This window comes from Apodemus sylvaticus, chromosome 4 (genome assembly GCF_947179515.1).
Source record: "Apodemus sylvaticus chromosome 4, mApoSyl1.1, whole genome shotgun sequence".
Taxonomy (NCBI): domain Eukaryota; kingdom Metazoa; phylum Chordata; class Mammalia; order Rodentia; family Muridae; genus Apodemus; species Apodemus sylvaticus.
The window spans coordinates 71,266,091-71,285,339 of NC_067475.1; the positions used below are offsets into that span (position 1 = coordinate 71,266,091).

The 19,249-nt window shown below is 42.9% G+C and overlaps 1 protein-coding gene across 1 annotated transcript; it reads left to right on the forward strand.

The window, feature by feature from the left end:
- Positions 1–3,616: 3,616 nt before the first annotated feature.
- LOC127682250 (TD and POZ domain-containing protein 1-like) lies at positions 3,617–4,687 on the forward strand. Its single transcript, XM_052178629.1, has one exon. The coding sequence runs from the start codon at positions 3,617–3,619 to the stop codon at positions 4,685–4,687; it is 1,071 nt and encodes a 356-aa protein (XP_052034589.1).
- Positions 4,688–19,249: the final 14,562 nt, after the last annotated feature.

Consider the following 19,249-nt stretch of genomic DNA (forward strand, 5'->3'; position numbering starts at 1 on the left):
AAAGTGAGTTCCAGGACATCCAGGAATACACATAGAAACCCTGTCTTGGAGGAACAGGGAGAGGGAATAGGGCTTATAAGACTTGCGGGTAGTGGGAACCCTGAAAACGGGAAATAATTTGAAATGTAAATAAAGAATACATCAAATAAAAAAAGAAAGAAAAAAATAACTCCCCAAAAGATCAACTCTGAAGCTAAAGAGGTGGCCTGAAAATGATATTCAAGAGACAGAGGCAGAAGAACCTAAACTGAAGTGGTACCCTAGGATACACAGTAGGGCTGTTCTGGGAAAATAAGTTTATTTGAATTAATGTCATTCTTCATAAATAAATTAATATCTAAAACAACCACACAAGCATTAAATGAAAGAAAAAAAAACAATGACAGAGGTTGAGCAATTATTAAAAAAAAAAAACATTGAGCTATCTGTACCATGGAGCTGGGGCTGCTCCACAGCCCTCTGTGCACAGGTCCCACCAGAAGAGAGCTGGGCTCCCGGGAGTTCTGGCACAGGCTTATAGGACCACAGGAGGTACAAGCTCCAGGCAGAAACACAGAAACAACAGAAATATGAAACACCAAAAGTAACAAGATGGCAAAAGGCAAGCACAAGAAACCTACCAACAAAAACCAAGGCTACTTGGCATCATCAGAAGCCAGTTCTCCAAGCACAGCAAGTTCTGGATAACCGAATATATCACAGAGCAAGATTTGAATTTAAAATCACATTGCATGGTGCTGATAGAGGACTTTCAGACCAACTCACTGATAAGTGGATATTAGCCTAGAAGTTCAGAATACCCAAGATACAATTCACAGACCACATGAAGCTCAAGAAGAAAGAAGACGAAAGTGTGGATACTTTGATGCTTCTTACAAGGGGTACAAAATACCCATGGGAAGAAATACAAAGTGTGGAGCAGAGAGTAAAAGAATGGATATCCATAGACTGCCCCACCTGTGGATCCATCCCACATGCAGTTAACAAACCCAGGCACTATTGTGGATGCCAATAAGTGCTTGCTGACAGGAGCCAGATATAACTCTCTCTTGAGAGGCTTTGCCAGTGCCTGACAAATACAGAGGGGGATGCACACAGCCAACCATTGAACTGAGCAAAGGGTTTCAATGGAGGAACTAGAGAAAGGACCCAAGGAGCTGAAGGTGTTTGCAACCCCATAGGATGAGCAACAATATGAACCAACCAGTAAGCCCAGAGTTCTCAGGGATTTAAGCACAAATGAGAGAGTACACATGGAAGAAACAATGACTCCAGTCACATGGGTAACAGAGGACAGCCTGAACAGACATCAATGAGAGGAGAGACCCTTGGACCCTTGAAGGCTCATTTCCTCAGGGTACCCCTACCAGGTCAGGGAAGCTGGAGTGGGTGGGTTAGTGAGCAGAGGGAGGGGATGGGATAGAGCTTTGCAGAGGGGAAATGAGCAAAGGGGACCTTTCAAACGAAAATCAAGAAAATATTTAATTAAAATTGAAAAATAAATAAATAATGGCAAAAAAGCCAGAACACAAAACCTGGGCTTACTAACTCTGTTGCAATCCACACTGGAAGCCAATGTTTTGAGATGGGTCACCTGACAATCTACTCCATCTACCAGCTTCTGGAAGTAATGGAGGAGCCACTCCTATAATGTTTCAGAAAGCAGAATCCTTGAACCAGAACATTGACTACTTGCAGTAAATATTTACATGTAATGCAGTTTGGGCAGAACACACACACACACACACACACACACACACACATGCTACTAATGCACTACTTTCCATGCAGACAGGAGGCTAGCATGGCTGTCCTCTCAGAGGCTCTACCTACCAACAGCTAACTGAAATGCAGTTACAGCTAAGCATTGGATTGTAGTAGGGGAACCGTATGGACAAGTAAGGCGAAGGATTAAAGGAACTAAAGGAGATGGCAACTCTAAAAAGATGACCAGTATCACATAATCTGGACCTTGGGAGGCCACCAAAGACTAAGCCACCAACCAGAGAGCATACATGAACTTGTCTGATGCCCCAAGCACAAATGAAGGACAGGCATATCTTGTCTGGCCTCAGTGGAAGAGGATGTGCCTAATCCTATATAGACTTATTGTCCCAGGGAGGGGGAATGCATGGGGAGCACCCTCTCAGAGGCAAAGGAGAGGGGGACGGCTGAAAAACTGTGAGGGGAGCACTGCAGTGAGGCAGAATTTCAGATGAAAATTAATAATATAAAAATTGAAAAAAGGAGAATCCAGCCAGGCAGTGGTGCCACACACCTTTAATCCCAGGACTTGGGAGGCAGAGACAGGCAGATTTCTGAGTTTGAGGCCAGCCTGGTCTACAAAGTGAGTTCCAGGACAGCCAGGGCTACACAGAGAAACCCTGTCTCAAAAAACCAAAAAGACACACACACACACACACACACACACAAACAGAGAGAGAGAGAGAGAGAGAGAGAGAGAGAGAGAGAGAGAGAGAGAGAAGCATTTATGATATTCCAGAACCATTGGTCTAATTGGTTCTGAAGAAGGATTTCCTTGGAGGGAAGTACAAGACTACCACCAAACAAATTGGGAGGAGTGATCACAAGGTCTGTGCTTCTGATTGGAATAACACACAGGAAAGAAGAAAGCCATCTTCAGAGTTTTGGGGCTCTGATTCCTGACCACCATACAGGAGCTATTCCACATGCCCTCCATTTGGTGAATATTCAGACTCCTGACCAGTTAAGGAAAACATCCCTTCCCTGATCAGGTTTATGGCAGAAATCAGTGTAAAGCCAGCACAGGAGTAAATAATAGCTTTGCAGAGATTGACATGATACCTTCATTTATGGAAGTCTCAAGTCTCAGTAAGCAAAGTACCCTGGTGATGGCTATTCTTGTCTAGACTACCTGTGGACTCATGTAACATATAAAATGGAGGGCTCGTCTTTTAAAAGCTTGTTTTGATTAAATTGAAATAGATAAATCCAGTTCAAACGCAGATTCTTAGGGTAGAAAATCACACACGTTTAATCTGAGTCTTCAGGCAGGAAAACAAACACCTTTAATCCAGAAGTTGAGACTTGAAGACACACCCTTAATAGGGCCACGCCTTCTATTGGAGGCCTATATAAGCATATGAAGAAGGAGACTTTGTGTCTTTGCCTGCCTGCTCTCATCTTACTAGCAAGCCCATTCCTTCACTGGCATTAGACTCTACTTCAGAACACCAGCATATACTGAAGAAAACCTGAGACTTCAAACCTCGTGGACTAAGTAAGTACTGACTGTAGTCATTGTTATATTAGTTGAATTTATGTTATTCTCATATATCCTCTTTCTATTTATATAAAGGAATTAATTCTGTATGTTCAATAAACACACGCACATATACACTCAGAGAGAGAGAGAAAGAGAGAGAGAAGACAGAGAGGGGGCAAGAGAGACACAGAGAAACAGAGACAGTTACACAGATACAGAGAGAGAAAAACAGCACAGAGTAAGAATTTAGGAGAAATCTAAAATAAAATCTAAAGAGTATATATAATTGTATGCATAAGGATGAAGAGTCAATAAATGCTAGTTCTTCTTTTCAGATCAACGTTAACCTCCAAACAACCTCCAACAGAAATGTCAGGGGACATGGAAGCCAAGAGCTGGGGCTCCACACAGATCAGTGTAAAAAACATCTGCTATGAGTGGACCATTAGCAACTTCTCATTTTGCATGGATGGAATTCAGAAAGAGATTAGAGGCCCAGAGTTCTCATTAGAGGCCAATGAGGAAGCGACATGGTGTTTGACAGTATACCCAAATGGAGTTGATAAAGAAAGCCAAGATTACCTGTCAGTTGGCCTGGGATTGCTCAGCTGTCCCGTGTGCCCAGTTTGGGCAAAGTTTGAGTTCTGGGTCATAAATTCCCAAGGAGAGAAATGTCAAAGTAGGAAGAACCCCAGTGTTGTAAGCTTTTGGCAATACCAACACAAGGGATTCAAAGACTTCATCCTTCGAGATTTCCTCCTCTCCCATCAGCATTTACTTCTCCCTGAAGACCAGCTCACCATCTGCTGCAAGGTGAGCATAGCGGGAGCCATCTTCAGCATGCCTGGACAGAACATGACACCTGCAATCAAGGATCCAAGGCATGTTTTGGCAGATGACCTAGGGAAGCTTTGGGAGAATTCCGTCTTCACAGACTGCTCCCTATTGGTTGGTGGCTATGAATTCCGGGCTCACAAGGCCATCCTAGCACCTCGCTCTCCAGTTTTCAGAGCCATGTTTGAACATGAAATGCAGGAGAGACTAAAAAACCTCGTTGAGATTCATGACTTGGATCCCCAAGTCTTCCAGGAGATGATGGGTTTCATCTACACAGGGAAGGCACCAAACCTCAAAAGCTACTCCATGGCCGCTGGTGTGCTGGCAGATGCTGACAGGTATGGCCTGGAGGGCTTGAAGGCCATGTGTGAGGATGCCCTCTGCAGAATCCTCTCTGTGGAGAATGCTGCATACACTCTCATCCTGGCTGACCTCCACAGCACACAGTGGCTGAAGACTCAGGCCCTGGATTTCATTACAGATTTTGCCTATGAGGTCTCTAAGACCTCAGGGTGGAAGTCATTGGTGGAGTCACATCCCCCCTTGGTGGCTGAAGCCTTCTGCTCCCTGGCTTCTGCACAGTGTCCTTCTTTGGAGCCATGACTTAAATGCCTAAAGTGATCTCAGAAGATGGACAGCTGTGACCTGTACCTCTTCTGCAACAGCAACAACCAGCTTTTTTACCAATGACTTCTGCTTAGACAATGGTATTGAGGGAGCATTTGCACTTTATCAGGGGAATGGCAGCATGGTGGCTCAGGATTTAAAACACCTGCAATATATTATACATACTGAAATGGTAGGTGTGCAATAGTCAGCACTGCAGTCTGGGACACTCTACATGACATCTATGATGTTAATGTTCCTGTTTGAATTTGTCTGATTTTTGGAAACTGAGATTCAATTTAGAGTGGGTCCTAGGCAGAGAACAACTGTGTTTCTTTGGAGAAACACTGTGGCCATTGGCAAGGAGAAATCAACCATGATTGCTTCCTCATCAGACAAGGAAAGACAATGAAGAGTTTCTGTTTAAACATTCAAGGTTCAGAGAACTCGGCTTCAAAAGCAATTACTGCTCTCTCAGAGAACTCTAGCTAAGTTCGCAGCACACATAGGAGAGTTTTCCACAACCTGAAACTGGTGAATCAGAGGATCTGAGGCCCTCCTCTTGTCTCCATGGCCACAAAGAACTCTGTAGACAAAACCTTAACCAAATAAAATACAAGATGAAAAAAACTTTTGAAATCAGTCTGTGGTTTCCAGAGCTGTTTATTTCAGAGAAGTAACATGTAGTCCAAGCAACCTAGCTCAGCTGTGGATGTTTGAACAGAGCCCTCACTCTCCTACCCATATTAGAAACCCTTGGTCTTTTTCCTTGGAATTTAATGTTGGAAAATGAGAGCTCCACCCTCATGCTCTTTTTTTTGTTTTTCATGTACTTCTTCAATTTTACCAGAAAATATAACTCCACTTTCAATCAACATAGAAATATTTTTTATTCGAAATATTTTTTATTTACATTTCAAATGATTTCCTCTTTTCTAGGCCCCCACTCCCTGAAAGTCCCATAAGCCCCCTTCTCTTCCCCCTGTCCTCCCACCCACCCCTTCCCACTTCCCCGGTCTGGTTTTGCCAAATAGTGCTTCATTGAGTCTTTCCAAACCAAGGGGCCACTCCTCCTTTATTCTTGTACCTCATTTGATGAGTGGATTATGTTTTGGGTATTCCAATTTTCTAGGTTAATATCCACTTATTAGTGAGTGCATACCATGATTCACCTTTTGAGTCTGGGTTACCTCACTTAGTATGATGTTCTCTAGCTCCATCCAGGAATGGGCATGCTATTGAGATGTGAGCAGGAAGCTAAAGAAAAAAAGCTTCCTTCTTCTTAATGCTTATTGTGGGGCTCCAGTAGAAGGTGTGGCCTAGTTAAGGGAGTGTCTTCTAGTCTGAAGATCTGGATTAAGGGTATGTGTTTTTCTGCCTCAAGACTCAGACTAAAGGTATATGTTTTTCTCAGATTAAATGTATATGTTTTTCGACCAGAAGAATCTGTATTAGAACTGGATCTATATATTTCAACTTAAGAAAAAAAATTAGCTGGGCACTGCTGGCACATGCCTTTAATCCCAGCACTTAGGAGGCAGAGGCAGGCAGATTTCTGAGTTCGAGGCCAGCCTGGTTTACAAAGTGAGTTCCAGGACAGCCAGGGCTACACAGAGAAACCCTGTCTTGAAAAAAGCCAAAAAAAAAAAAAAAAAAGGAAAAGGCATGCCTTCTACTTTTGGATGTCCACAATAAGTGCAGACTAGAAGAATAACCATCACCAAATAATATACTTTGCTTATTTGGGACAATCTTGCATAATTAAAGAGATCATGTAAATCTCTGCACAGATACTATTTACACATGCACTGGTCTTACAGATTGCTACCATAAACATGATCAGGGAAGGGGTGCTTTCCTTAACTGCTCAGGAGTCTGAGTGTTCACAAAATGTAAGGCATTTGGAAGAGCTCCTGTATGGTGGGCAGGATCAGAGCCCCAAACCTCTGAAGATGGCTCTATACTTTCCTGTGTTTTATTCCATTTAGACTTTGTACTTCCCCTCAGGGTCTTCAGGGCCCCCTTACCTCCTTCCTCTGAAACTATCTGTTTTAGGCACCTCCTGCAGTCTTCTGGTTTTTCCTTGACTGCCAACAGACTTTTTGATGAGTCTGGAGTCTGTTGCTTCTGGCCACTTAACTTTTTTCTCTTTTGTAGTCTTCTTTTATTAAATACTCTCTCTGCCACTATCACTAAATCTCTCAAACACATTTCCCTAACCTCTAAACCCTCTGCAGGTTTGTTTTTAATATGCTGCCTAATTAATAAAAGCTAGATCAACAGCTGTCTTTGCTTCTGCTTTCTGTGGGGTGTGTATTAATTACAAAATCCACATTATTCATTGATACAATTTAGCTAACAAGAATAGTTATCCAGGATCAGAAACTTGAACACCAAAAAGTAAGACTAGAGAATGCAGATATTCCTGATGCATGGTCAAATCTTTGAAGTTCAGACTCCATTTTTAAAAATCTGTTCAAATTAACATCCTGGCACCTAGCATTAGTTTCCAAGTTGCCCCTCAACAAAACCTAAGCCTAGCTTCACTCTCTAAGCCAATCTCCAATAAGACCAGCATCTTCAATTTACACCCTCAACAAGACCAGGTTATTCCACCAACACACCTGTACCCCCAGATTACAAAACCACCCCCTGCCTAATGACCACCAATGCAGAGGGGAACAGAAGTTAAGTTTATGTTAGCCAGGTGGTGGTGGAGCACGCCCTTAATCCCAGCACTTGTGAGGAGGAGGCAAGCGGATTTCTGAGTTTGAGGCCAGCCTGGTCTACAAAGTGAGTTCCAGGACATCCAGGACTACGCAGAGAAACCCTGTCTTGGAGGAACAGGGAGAGGGAATAGGGCTTATAAGACTTGCGGGGAGTGTGGACCCAGAAAAGGGGAAATAATATGAAATGTAAATAAAGAATACATCAAATAAAAAAAGAAAGAAAAAATAACTCCCCAAAAGATCAACTCTGAAGCTAAAGAGGTGCCCTGAAAATGATATTCAAGAGACAGAGGCAGAAGAACCTAAACTGAAGTGGTACCCTAGGATACACAGTGGGGCTGTTCTGGGAAAATAAGTTTATTTGAATTGATGTCATTCTTCATAAATAAATTAATATCTAAAACAAACAAACAAACACACAAACATTAAATGAAAGAAAAAACAATGACAGAGGTTGAGCAATTATTTAAAAAAAAAAACAGTTGAGCTATCTGTACCATGGAGCTGGGGCTGCTCCACAGCCCTCTGTGCACAGGTCCCACCAGAAGAGAGCTGGGCTCCCGGAGTTCTGACACAGGCTTACAGGACCACAGGAGGTACAAGCTCCAGTCAGAAACACAGAAACAACAGAACTATGTAACACCAAAAGTAACAAGATGGTGAAAGGCAAGCACAAGAACCCTACCAACAAAAACCAAGGCTACTTAGCATCATCAGAAGCCAGTTCTCCCACCACAGCAAGTTCTGGATAACTGAATATACCACAGAGCAAGATTTGAATTTAAAATCACATTGCGTGAGGCTGATAGAGGACTTCAAGACCAACTCACTGATAAGTGGATATTAGCCTAGAAGCTCAGAATACCCAAGATACAATTCACAGACCACATGAAGCTCAAGAAGAAAGAAGACCAAAGTGTAGATACTTTGATTCTTCTTAGAAGGGGTACAAAATACCCATGGGAAGAAATACAAAGTGTGGAGCAGAGAGTAAAAGAATAGATATCCATAGACTGCCCCACCTGTGGATCCATCCCATATGCAGTTAACAAACCCAGGCACTATTGTGGATGCCAATAAGTGCTTGCTGACAGGAGCCAGATATAACTCTCTTCTGAGAGGCTTTGCCAGTGCCTGACAAATACAGAGGGGGATGCACACAGCTAACCATTGAACTGAGCAAAGGGTTTCAATGGAGGAACTAGAGAAAGGACCCAAGGAGCTGAAGGTGTTTGCAACACCATAGGATGAGCAACAATATGAACCAACCAGTAAGCCCAGAGTTCTCAGGGACTTAAGCACAAATGAGAGAGTACACATGGAAGAAACGATGACTCCAGACACATGGGTAACAGAGGACAGCCTGAACAGACATCAATGAGAGGAGAGACCCTTGGACCCTTGAAGGCTCATTGCCTCAGGGTACACCTACCAGGTCAGGAAGGCTGGAGTGGGTGGGTTAGTGAGCAGAGGGAGGTGATGGAATAGAGGTTTTCAGAGGGGCATTGAGCAAAGAGGACATTTGAAATGTAAATAAAGAAGATATTTAAGTAAAATTGAAAAAAAATAAATAATGGCAAAAAGCCAGAACACAAAACCTGGCTCACTCACTCTGCTGCAATCCACGTTGGAAGCCAATGTTTTGAGAGGGTTCACCTGACAATCTACTCCATCTACCAGCTTCTGGAGGTCATGGAGGAGCCACTCCTATGATGTTTCAGAAAGCAGAATCCTTGAATCAGAACATTGATTACTTGCAGTGAAAATTTGCATGTAATGCTGTTTGGGCCGAACACACACACACACACACACACACACACACACACACACACATACGCTACTAATGCTATGTTTTCCATGCAGACAGGAGACTAGCATGGCTGTCCTCTCAGAGGCTCTACCTACCAACAGCTAACTGAAATGCAGTTACAGCTAAGCATTGGATTGTAGTAGGGGAACCCTATGGATGAGTTAGGCGAAGGATTAAAGGAACTAAAGGAGATGGCAACTCTAAAAAAAATGACCAGTATCACCTAATCTGGACTTTCGGGGGCCACCAGAGACTAAGCCACTAACCAGTGAGCATACATGAACTTGTCTGATGCCCCAAGCACAAATGAAGTACAGGCATACCTTGTCTGGCCTCAGTGGAAGAGGATGTGCCTAATCCTATAGAGACTTAATGCCCCAGGGAGGGGGAATGCATGGGGAGCACCCTCTCAGAGGCAAAGGAGATGGGGGAGGGCTGAAAAACTGTGAGGGGAGCACTGCAGTGAGGCAGAATTTCAGATGAAAATTAATAAAATAAAAATTGAAAAAAGGAGAATCCAGCCAGGCAGTGGTGCCACACACCTTTAATCCCAGCATTTGGGAGGCAGAGACAGGCAGATTTCAGAGTTTGAGGCCAGCCTGGTCTACAAAGTGAGTTCCAGGACAGCCAGGGCTACACAGAGAAACCCTGTCTCAAAAAACCAGAAAGACACACACACACACAGAGAGAGAGAGAGAGAGAGAGAGAGAGAGAGAGAGAGAGAGACAGAGAGACAGAGAGACAGAGAGACAGAGAGAAACAGAAAGAGAAGCATTTATGATATTCCAGAACCATTGTTCTAATTGGCTCTGAAGAAGGATTTCCTAGGAGGGAAGTACAAGACTACCACAGACCAAATTGGGAGGAGTGATCACAAGGTCTGTGCTTCTGATTGAAATAACACACAGGAAAGAAGAAAGCCATCTTCAGAGTTTTGGGGCTCTGATTCCTGACCACCATACAGGAGCTCTTCTACATGCCCTCCATTTGGTGAACACTCAGACTCTTGACCAGTTAAGGAAAACATCCCTTCCCTGATCAGGTTTATGGCAGAAATCAGTGTAAAAGCCAGCACAGGAGTAAATAATAGCTTTGCAGATATTGACATTATACCTTCATTTATGGAAGTCTGAAGTATCAGTAAGCAAAGTACACTGGTGATGGCTCTTCTTGTCTAGACTACCTGTGGACTCATGTAACATATAAAATGGAGGGATCATCATGGTGGCTCAGGATTTTAAACACCTGCAATATTATACATATTGAAATGGTAGGTGTGCAATAGGCAGCACTGCAGTCTGGGACACTCTACCTGACATCTATGATGTTAATGTTCCTGTTTGAATTTGTCTGATTTTTGGAAACTGAGATTCAATTTAGAGCTGGCCCTAGGCAGAGAACAACTGTGTTTCTTTGGAGAAACACTTCTGCCTTGGACTGAACAGAAGAGATGACTGTGGCCATTGGCAAGGAGAAATCAACCATGATTGCTTCCTCATCAGTGAAGGAAAGACAATGAAGAGTTTCTTTTTAAACATTCAAGGTTCAGGGAACTCGGCTTCAAAAGCAATTACTGCTCTCTCAGAGATCTCTTGCTAAGTTCGCTACACACATAGGAGAGTTTTTCACCACCTGAAACTGTTGAATCAGAGATCTGAGGCCCTCCTCTTGTCTCCATGGACACAAAGAACTCTGTAGACAAAACCTTAACCAAATAATATACAAGATGAATACAACTTTTGAAATCAGTCTGTGCTTTCCAGAGATGTTTATTTCAGAGAAGTAACATGTAGTCCAAGCAGCCTAGCTCAGCTGTGGATGTTTGAACAGAGCCCTCACTCTCCTAGCAATATTAGAAACCCTTAGTCTTTTTCCTTGGAATTTAATGTTGGAAAATGAGAACTCCACCCTCATGCTCTTATGACGACAGAGAAGTCTATGCCATAGTAGAGGGAGTCTAATCCTTCTGGGAGAGATGTGTTTGTGGATCAAGGCATGCAAAATCTATTAAATGTTTTGAAAACATCCAAAGGGATTTATTCATTACAGATTTGCAGGCCTGTATACCTGTTGAGGGAGAACCGGCTGGGGAGGGAGCAGAGGTACGAGTCCTTGGTCCAGTCTGTGGTCTGGAAGCACTGAGAGGCCTGTTACATTGCTCCAACATAGCAGGATTAGATAAGAGGAGATAGCCCATGATTGTAAAGCATTATTACAGAAAAGGAGGTGCCAAGAAAAGAGATCAAAAGGTAAAAAGAGAAAGAGATAGAGAGGTGAGATCCACCCGTGGCCACTTAGAAAAAGAATGGGGGGGGGGTAAGGGGGATAAGAGCGTAAGAGAAAAAAGAGGACAAGAGAGCATGGGCAAGAGAGGAAGGAGGAGCCAAGCAGCCCTCTCTATAGTGGGTCAGGGTACCTGGCTGTTGCCAGGTAACTGCGGGGTGGGGCAAACCTGGCTGTACCTAGGTGACTGTGGGTGGGGAATCTAGGCCGTGGTGTGGCCCAGATATAAAATTAATTCAAACAAATCAGTAGCCTTCCTATACTCAAAGGATAAACAGGCAGAGAAAGAACTTAGGGAAGAAGAAATAGAAGAAGACCTCAGAAGATGGAAATATCTCCCATGCTTGTGGATTACCAGGATTAATATAGTAAAAATGGCCATCTTGTCAAAAGCAATCTACAGATTCAATGCAATCCCCATTAAATTCCAACTCAAGTCTTCAAAGAGTGAGAAAGTGCAATTCTCAATCTTATCTGGAATTACAAAAAACCCATGGTGCTTTTTCACAGCTAAAGAACACCAACTAAAACAAACCAGATGATAGATGACCCAGTGACCTGGAGTAAAACACCAGTAAAATACTACTGGTCTTCTTTAAAAGGGGTAAAATATCTTCTAATAATCCTTTAATCTTAATAATCTCCTTAATTAATAGCTTATTCACTCATCAGAGAAGCTTCCTCCTGCAGCAGATTGGAACAAATACAGAGATTAACACCCAGACATTATGCAGAGAGAGACAGAGACATTGGAGAGACAGAGACAGAGAAAGATCTTCATACACACAACTGTAAATGAGATGTTTCCCTTAAGTCCATGCCCTCATAGTTCAGAGAGCCCTAAGGAAGACGATCAGAAGCAGGGAGGGAGACACAGGGAATGGAGGTTCTCAGGAAGACAACGCCCTTTGAATCCCCTTTAACTCAAAGACACTGAGGCAGCAGTCCCATGGCCTCCATGGATCTGTACCAGCTGTCCTTTTCTGATGACAGACAGAAATGTAGAGGATCCATGTGGGAAAGGACGTGGGAAAGAACAAGAAGAATTGAGGGAAACACTACTCACTCAGATTATACAGTATTAATAAAGAATTCATGCTTAATTAAAGAAGGAGGAGGAAGAGCAGATTCCTGGGGAGAAAATATAGTAGTTTTCCAAAACTTTCAGAATGAGGTAAGAAGTGTTTCTAATTAGAGCTCCTCTGGTTAAGTTTTAGTGCAATGCCATTAGGGACATTAAATTCAGTGGTAACCAAATATCAGGAAGAGAGAATAAAATAAAATACATAAATGTACCCTTTTTGCTCATATTCTTGGTGTCTTAGTCAGGGTTTCTATTCCTGCACAAACATTATGACCAAGAAGCAAGTTTGGAAGGAAAGGGTTTATTCAGCTTACGCTGCTGCATTGCTGTTCATCACCTAAGGAAGTCAGGACTGGAACTCAAACAGGTCAGGAAGCAGGAGCTGATGCAGAGGCCATGAATAGATGTTCCTTACTGGCTTGCTCCCCCTGGCTTGCTCAGCCTGCTCTCTTATTGAACCCAAGAATACCAGCCCAGTGGTGGTACCACCCACAAGGGGCCCTCCCCACTTGATCACTAATTGAGAAAATGCCCCACAGCTGGATCTCATGGAGGCACTTCCCCAACTGAAGCTCCTTTCTCTGTGATAACTCCAGTCTGTGTCAAGTTGACACACAAAACCAGCCAGTACACTTGGCTGGTTCTTCCAATTCTGAGAAAAACCTTATCTACCTCCTGTGGATCTCTATTGCCTCAATCAATGTTTTAGAAAAATGGCTTACTTCATGTTTAGAGTGTTGTTTCTGCATGCCTATCTGCATGTGTGCTACCCACAGAATCCAGAGGAGGGCACTAGATCCCATGAAACTGACAGCTAGACTTTTGTGAGTTGCCCATTGCTACTAGGAATGAAACCTGGTTCTATTGACTGGCAGCCAGAGCACCAAGTGCTCAGTCATCTCCTCAGGCCCTGTCCCATTTGATTCTGATTACACACCTGTGGTTGTCCTCAGCATGAGGTCGAGTTGAAGGGAAACTTGACAAGTGAATTCTGAGGAATCTGGGATACAGAGCTAACAGAGCACAATCTCTTCTTTCAGGTTCATCCTCTCAGCATCAGTCTTTGGAATGAGGAATTCAGCCTCTGTCCCTATAGTTTCTCCATCTTCCCACACAATTGTGTCCACGCCATTCCCTGACTATTACTAATATTGAGAAGTTTGGGAGTCCATGAAAATATTTTATTGTCTCCTCTATTGGAAATTTTTGCAGGTTTTTGTATCTGCTGACTAGCTCTATCTTGTGTTATTGGAATTTAGAAAAAATACCATTCTGGCATAATAAATTACATTATACTGTGTAATTTATAAACCATGGAATTTATTCCCACAGTGTGAAGGTCAGGAAGGATCAACACATGCATTTCTTCATAAATGATACCTGCTCTAGGGATATAATGGTAGAAGAGCCAATTGGCAAGGACCTACTCACTTCCTTTATACTCTTTTACTCTTATTATGGTAGAAGCTCAACAGTCAAGGCAGGCCTCAAAGTCATGGTTAAACAGGACTTTCTCGATCTCCAAATCCTTGCTCGATCAGAAACATGTAGGGATTCCTGGATTGAATTTTTGTATGAGAGTACTTTCCTATTCCTAAGGATTAGCATATGACAAAATCACCTTACAGAGGCCCTGCTTTTCTTTCTTTTTATTGAAAATGAGTTTTCCACACAAAATATTCAGATTACAATTTGCCTTTCCCCATCTCCTTCCAGTCCCTCCCCATCTCACTACTCACTGTACTGCTCAGGTCTCACTCCTTCCAGTTAGATGACAAGCAGAAAAACAAAACCAGGATGAAAAACAAAGAAAACACACATGAAACTTACATGCACTTACACACAAATGCATAAAGTCAATAAAACACAAAATCATGAACCAAAACATAAAAGCAAAAGTGTAGAAAAATGACTAAACAAAGCATATGAGAGAAATTAAAAAGTACAATTCAGCATTTGTGTAGGCCATCAACTCCTTGAGAGTTGGCCTACTCTTAAATATTCTTTGTATAACCAGGGTAAATCTGCTGGAAAAATAATTTTTCATTTCCAGGCAGTTATGAGTTAGAGAGAACATCTCACTCAGGGATAGGAGATAGTATAAAATTCCCCGATTCAGCTCCGGCACCTCCTCGAGACCCATGCAGAGACATATGTCTACCCTCATGTTAATACAAATAACAATATTTGACTTCTTCCTTTCTAATTTGTATACCCTTGATCTGCTTCAGTGGTCTTATTGCTCAAAGACATCAAGTGCCCTATTTAATAGGTATATATACAGAGGAGACCACCTTACCTTGTCTGGATTTTAGTGGAATTTTTCAAGTTTCCCTCCATTTAAGTTGATGTTGGTTGGCTATGGGCTTGCTCTAAACTGCCTTTTTTATATTCAGTTACATCCCTGTCTCTTGGGACTTTTGTCAAGAAGGATGTTGGATTTTGTCAAAGGCTTTTTCTGCATCTAATGTGATGATTGTGAGGCTGCTGTCTCTCAGTTTGTTCACCTGGTAGATTGAAGATCTAGTGCAGAAGTTCCTGTGCCAGCTGTGCCAGCTACTCCTATACCAAGCAAGGTGGAGAACACCACAACAGGTGCAGCAACCCTTTTCACCTGGTGACCTACAGAGTCTAATTCATTGGGAATGCTTTCCCCTGTGTGGGAGGTTATTGGGGTAACTACTGTGCCAGGATACAAATATCAGATGATACATTTACAACTAGGGAATGTCTGCAAGGGGTAAGTCCTGATGCACAAGCCCACCTATCATCCTCTGGAAGCAAGAGGCACTCATATTCTTAATTGGTAGGAGTTACAATGAAATTGCAGAGATGTGAACGTTCTGAGGATAACTGATTCCCAATACAGAGGCTTTCTTCTGTTACTGAAGGGTGAGCTTACCTCTCTCTGAATGCTGCCATGTACACTGAGTACTTTCTGTAGTCTGTGAATAGTTTCCAGGGAGAGCTGTTCTATCATAGTAGGTGGGCTAGGCATTTAAGCATAACCAACAGTCCTATGTCAAATCAGGACAGGAGGAGTCAATTATCTGGAACAAGCTTTCATAAATGCAGGGGTCATGATTGTGGAGTGGGTTGTTGAGACAGGAAGCGAGTAAACTTAGTGACACTTATGTTAGGGTAGGTGTGGTCATAGGCAGAGGCTAGGGCCTGAAGTCCAGCCTTGCAAGGACTTTATTGGGCCCAATAGCCAGCCAGAACCTGTCTAACAACTTGTTGGATAGAGAAGAGAGTATTTCTATTGCTTACCCTGGAATCTGTATGCATACGTAACTCCTTTTTTTGTACATGCTCTACATCCCCAAATATAGCCTGAATCCCATCCAGTGGCCTGTTTTCTTCTTTCAGTGAAGCTGAGTGTCAGGTGGCTATAAGGTGAATATGCATGAGAGAAGCGTGAAGGTTTTTCTTCTTTTTTTCTTTTCTTTCATTGGATATTTTCTTTACTTACATTTCAAATGTTATCCACTTTCCAGTCTCCCCTCCGAAAACCCCCTATTCCATTCCCCTCCCCCTACCTCTATGAGAGTGCTCCCCTACCCATGCACCTACTCCTGCCTTCCTGACCAGGCATTCCCCTCTACTGGAGCATAAAACCCCCACAAGACCAAGAGCCACTTCTCCCAATGATTTACAACAAGGCCATTCTAAGCTACATATGCAGCCAGAGCCATGGGTCCCTCCATTTGTATTCTTTTGTTGGTAGCCCAACTAGCTTGATGAAATCAGATTTTAGTGAGAGTCCCAGTAGAACCTGTGCTTTCATAACCCCACTGTGCACAGTAGTAGTCCGAAGCTCCTTCACAGACTCTCTGATGGACCTGATGCTCTGGGTGCATGTAAAAATATTGTTTTGACAGGTATTTTCTCACAGAGGGGTCTAACTGGTGATACAACAAATCTTCCAGGTCAAACTATAAAAATGGGAAGCAAGTTTCAGGTGGGGGCCATGTGGCTGGCCTGATGGATGAGATTGTTTGGTCAATGTTAACAATTATCCAAGTGAACATAAGAGCCTGATGAAGACGGTCTGTGATGGTTGTAAGATGTCAGCATAAAGGGAGCAGAATTAGGAATATTGAAGTAACAACTTCAGCAGATCAGCTGAGCGTGGCATGACTTTCCATTGTTCTAGTGCTAATTCCTTGGGAACTTCCTCTCACTCCAGGCAGGCTGAACATGGGAACAGTGTATCCATGCCTGGATTCTATTCACTTTAACAGCTGAACAGCTATAGGAAGATGGGTGAGAAGGTCTTGTGATCCACTTGTTTGGTGCTTTACAGGACAGAAAAAAAAAACACATCAAATTTCCCACTATAAATCTTGGAATAGGATTGGGGAAATAGTAAGTGGGAAAGCAAAGGACAAGTTTTAATTCTGCCCTTACCCTTCTGTTACCATGGAAAGAGTGACACTTGTGTTAGCAGGGGTGCAAGCTGTACTTAAAGCCTGGGGCAGAGCATAGAGTTGGGTAGGGAGGCTAGAAGGGAAAGATCTGTGGCATCCACAAGATATAAAAAGAATGGTCAGTGAAGACTCCCACAGGTGGTGCAGTACAGAGGTTAATTGAGATTGTGGAATTAGGTGTGGTAGAACTTTAGTACAAGAAGTTCTGTAAGAAGTCTAGCTGGTATGAAGGCAGGCATGGCCTGGAGCCATGCTTCTCAAACTGTGGCTCCCTCATCCTCTGTGGTGGAGTATTGACCATTTCATGGGGGTTGGATATCAGATATCCTCTATATCAGATCTTTATAGTATAATTCATACGGGAGCCACACTACAGTAATGAAGTAGCCAACAAGTTATTTAATGGTTCTGGTTGACCACAACAGGAAGAACGGTATTAAGGGGGCACAACACTGAGAAGATGAGAAACTACTGGCCTAGGGAATATGAATACATAATGAATAAATCTCTTTGAATGTTTTCAAAATTAATAAAAGATTTTTGCATGCTTTGACCAACAAACACTTCTCTCCCAGGAGGAGGAGACTTCCTCCACACTGGTCTACACTTCTTAGTCATCATAAGAGCATGATGATGGAGCTTTTAGCTAATGTAGATGCCAAGAAAAGACAATGGGTTTGTAATTCTGGTAATATAGTCTCCACGAATATCCACACCTGATCAGGGCTGATTGGACTATATGTGACTTCTCTGAACCTAAACATCTCTGGAATCCACAGACTGATTTCAAATGTTTTATTCATATTATATTTTATTGGGTTACGATTTTGTTTACAGAGTTGTTTGTGGCCATGAAGACCAGAGAAGGGCCTCAGATCCTCTGAATGACCAGTTACAGTTGGTTGAAAACTCTCCTGGGTGTGCTGGGAACTGAACCACAGTTCTCTGACAGAGCAGTAATTCCTTTTGCAGCTGAGTTCCCACAAACTGAACCTTTAAAAAGTCTTCATTGTCATTTAAGTCTCAGATAAATAAATATTCATGTTTGATATCTCCCTTTCTTTGGGCCCTGGTCATTTGTTCTGTTTGGATCAGTCCATACAGTTTCCCCCAATGAAATTCCTTTGGGCTGTGCTTATTTATGGTCAGCACCTACCTTGAATCCCAGTTTCCATCATGTCAGACAAAAACAAACAAGAACTTCAACAGGGCAGATATCATCTAGATTGTGTGAGACTCCTGTTCTGCCATTCACACCTGCAATTTTAACATAGTAGAGCTGTTTTAAATTCTGAGCCACCATGCTGCTTTCTTGAAGATGCAGTGTAAATGCTCCAGCAATACTGTACTCTAACCAGAAGTAATTGGTAACTATATTGGGTGCTGCCATTGGAAGACAGGTGATGGTCATATCTGACTAGCTCCTAAAATCTCTTTATGCCTTTGAGTGAGGGCTCAAAGAAAACATTCTGTGCAGAATCCAGGGAGTGGAAGGCTTCAGCCGCCAAATAGGGATGTGACTCCAACATTGCCTTCCACTCTGAGTTCTCAGAGACTTCAGAGAAATGAAGTGCAATGAAATCCAGGGCCTGAGTCTTCAGCCACTGTGTGCTGTGGAGGTCAGCCAGGATGAGAGTGTCTGCAGCTTTCTCCACAGAGAGTATCCTGAAGAGGGCATCCTCACACATGACCTTCAAGTCCTCCAGGCCATACTTGTCAGCAGCTGCCAGCACACCAGTGGCCATGGAGTTGCTGTTGAGGTGTGGTGTTTTTCCCCTGAGTAGATGAAGTACATCATCTGGAAGACCTGAGGGTCCAGTCATGGATCTCAACAATGTTCTTTAGGCTCTCCTGCATTTCATGTTCAAACATGGCTCTGAAAACTGGAGAACAAGCTGCTAGGATGGCGTGGTGAGCCCTGAATACATGGCCACCTACCAATAGGGTTCAGTCTTTGAAGAGAGATTTCTCCCACAGCTTTGCTAGGTCATCTCTCAACATCTGTCTTGGCTCCTTGATTGCAGGTGTCATGATCTGTCCAGGCATGCAAAGATGGCTCCTATTATGCTCACCTTGCAGCAGAGGCTGAGCTGGTCTTCAGGGACAAGCCATTGCTGATGGGAGAGGAGGAAACCTAGAAGGATGAACTTTTTGAATCCCCACTTTTTGTATTGCTGAAAGCTTACGACATTGGGGTTCTTCATACTTTGGCATTTCTCTCCT

Coding starts and splice junctions, on each gene's coding strand:
- LOC127682250 (XM_052178629.1), top strand. CDS start 3,617: ATGTCAGGGGACATGGAAGCCAAGAGCTGGGGCTCCACACAGATCAGT.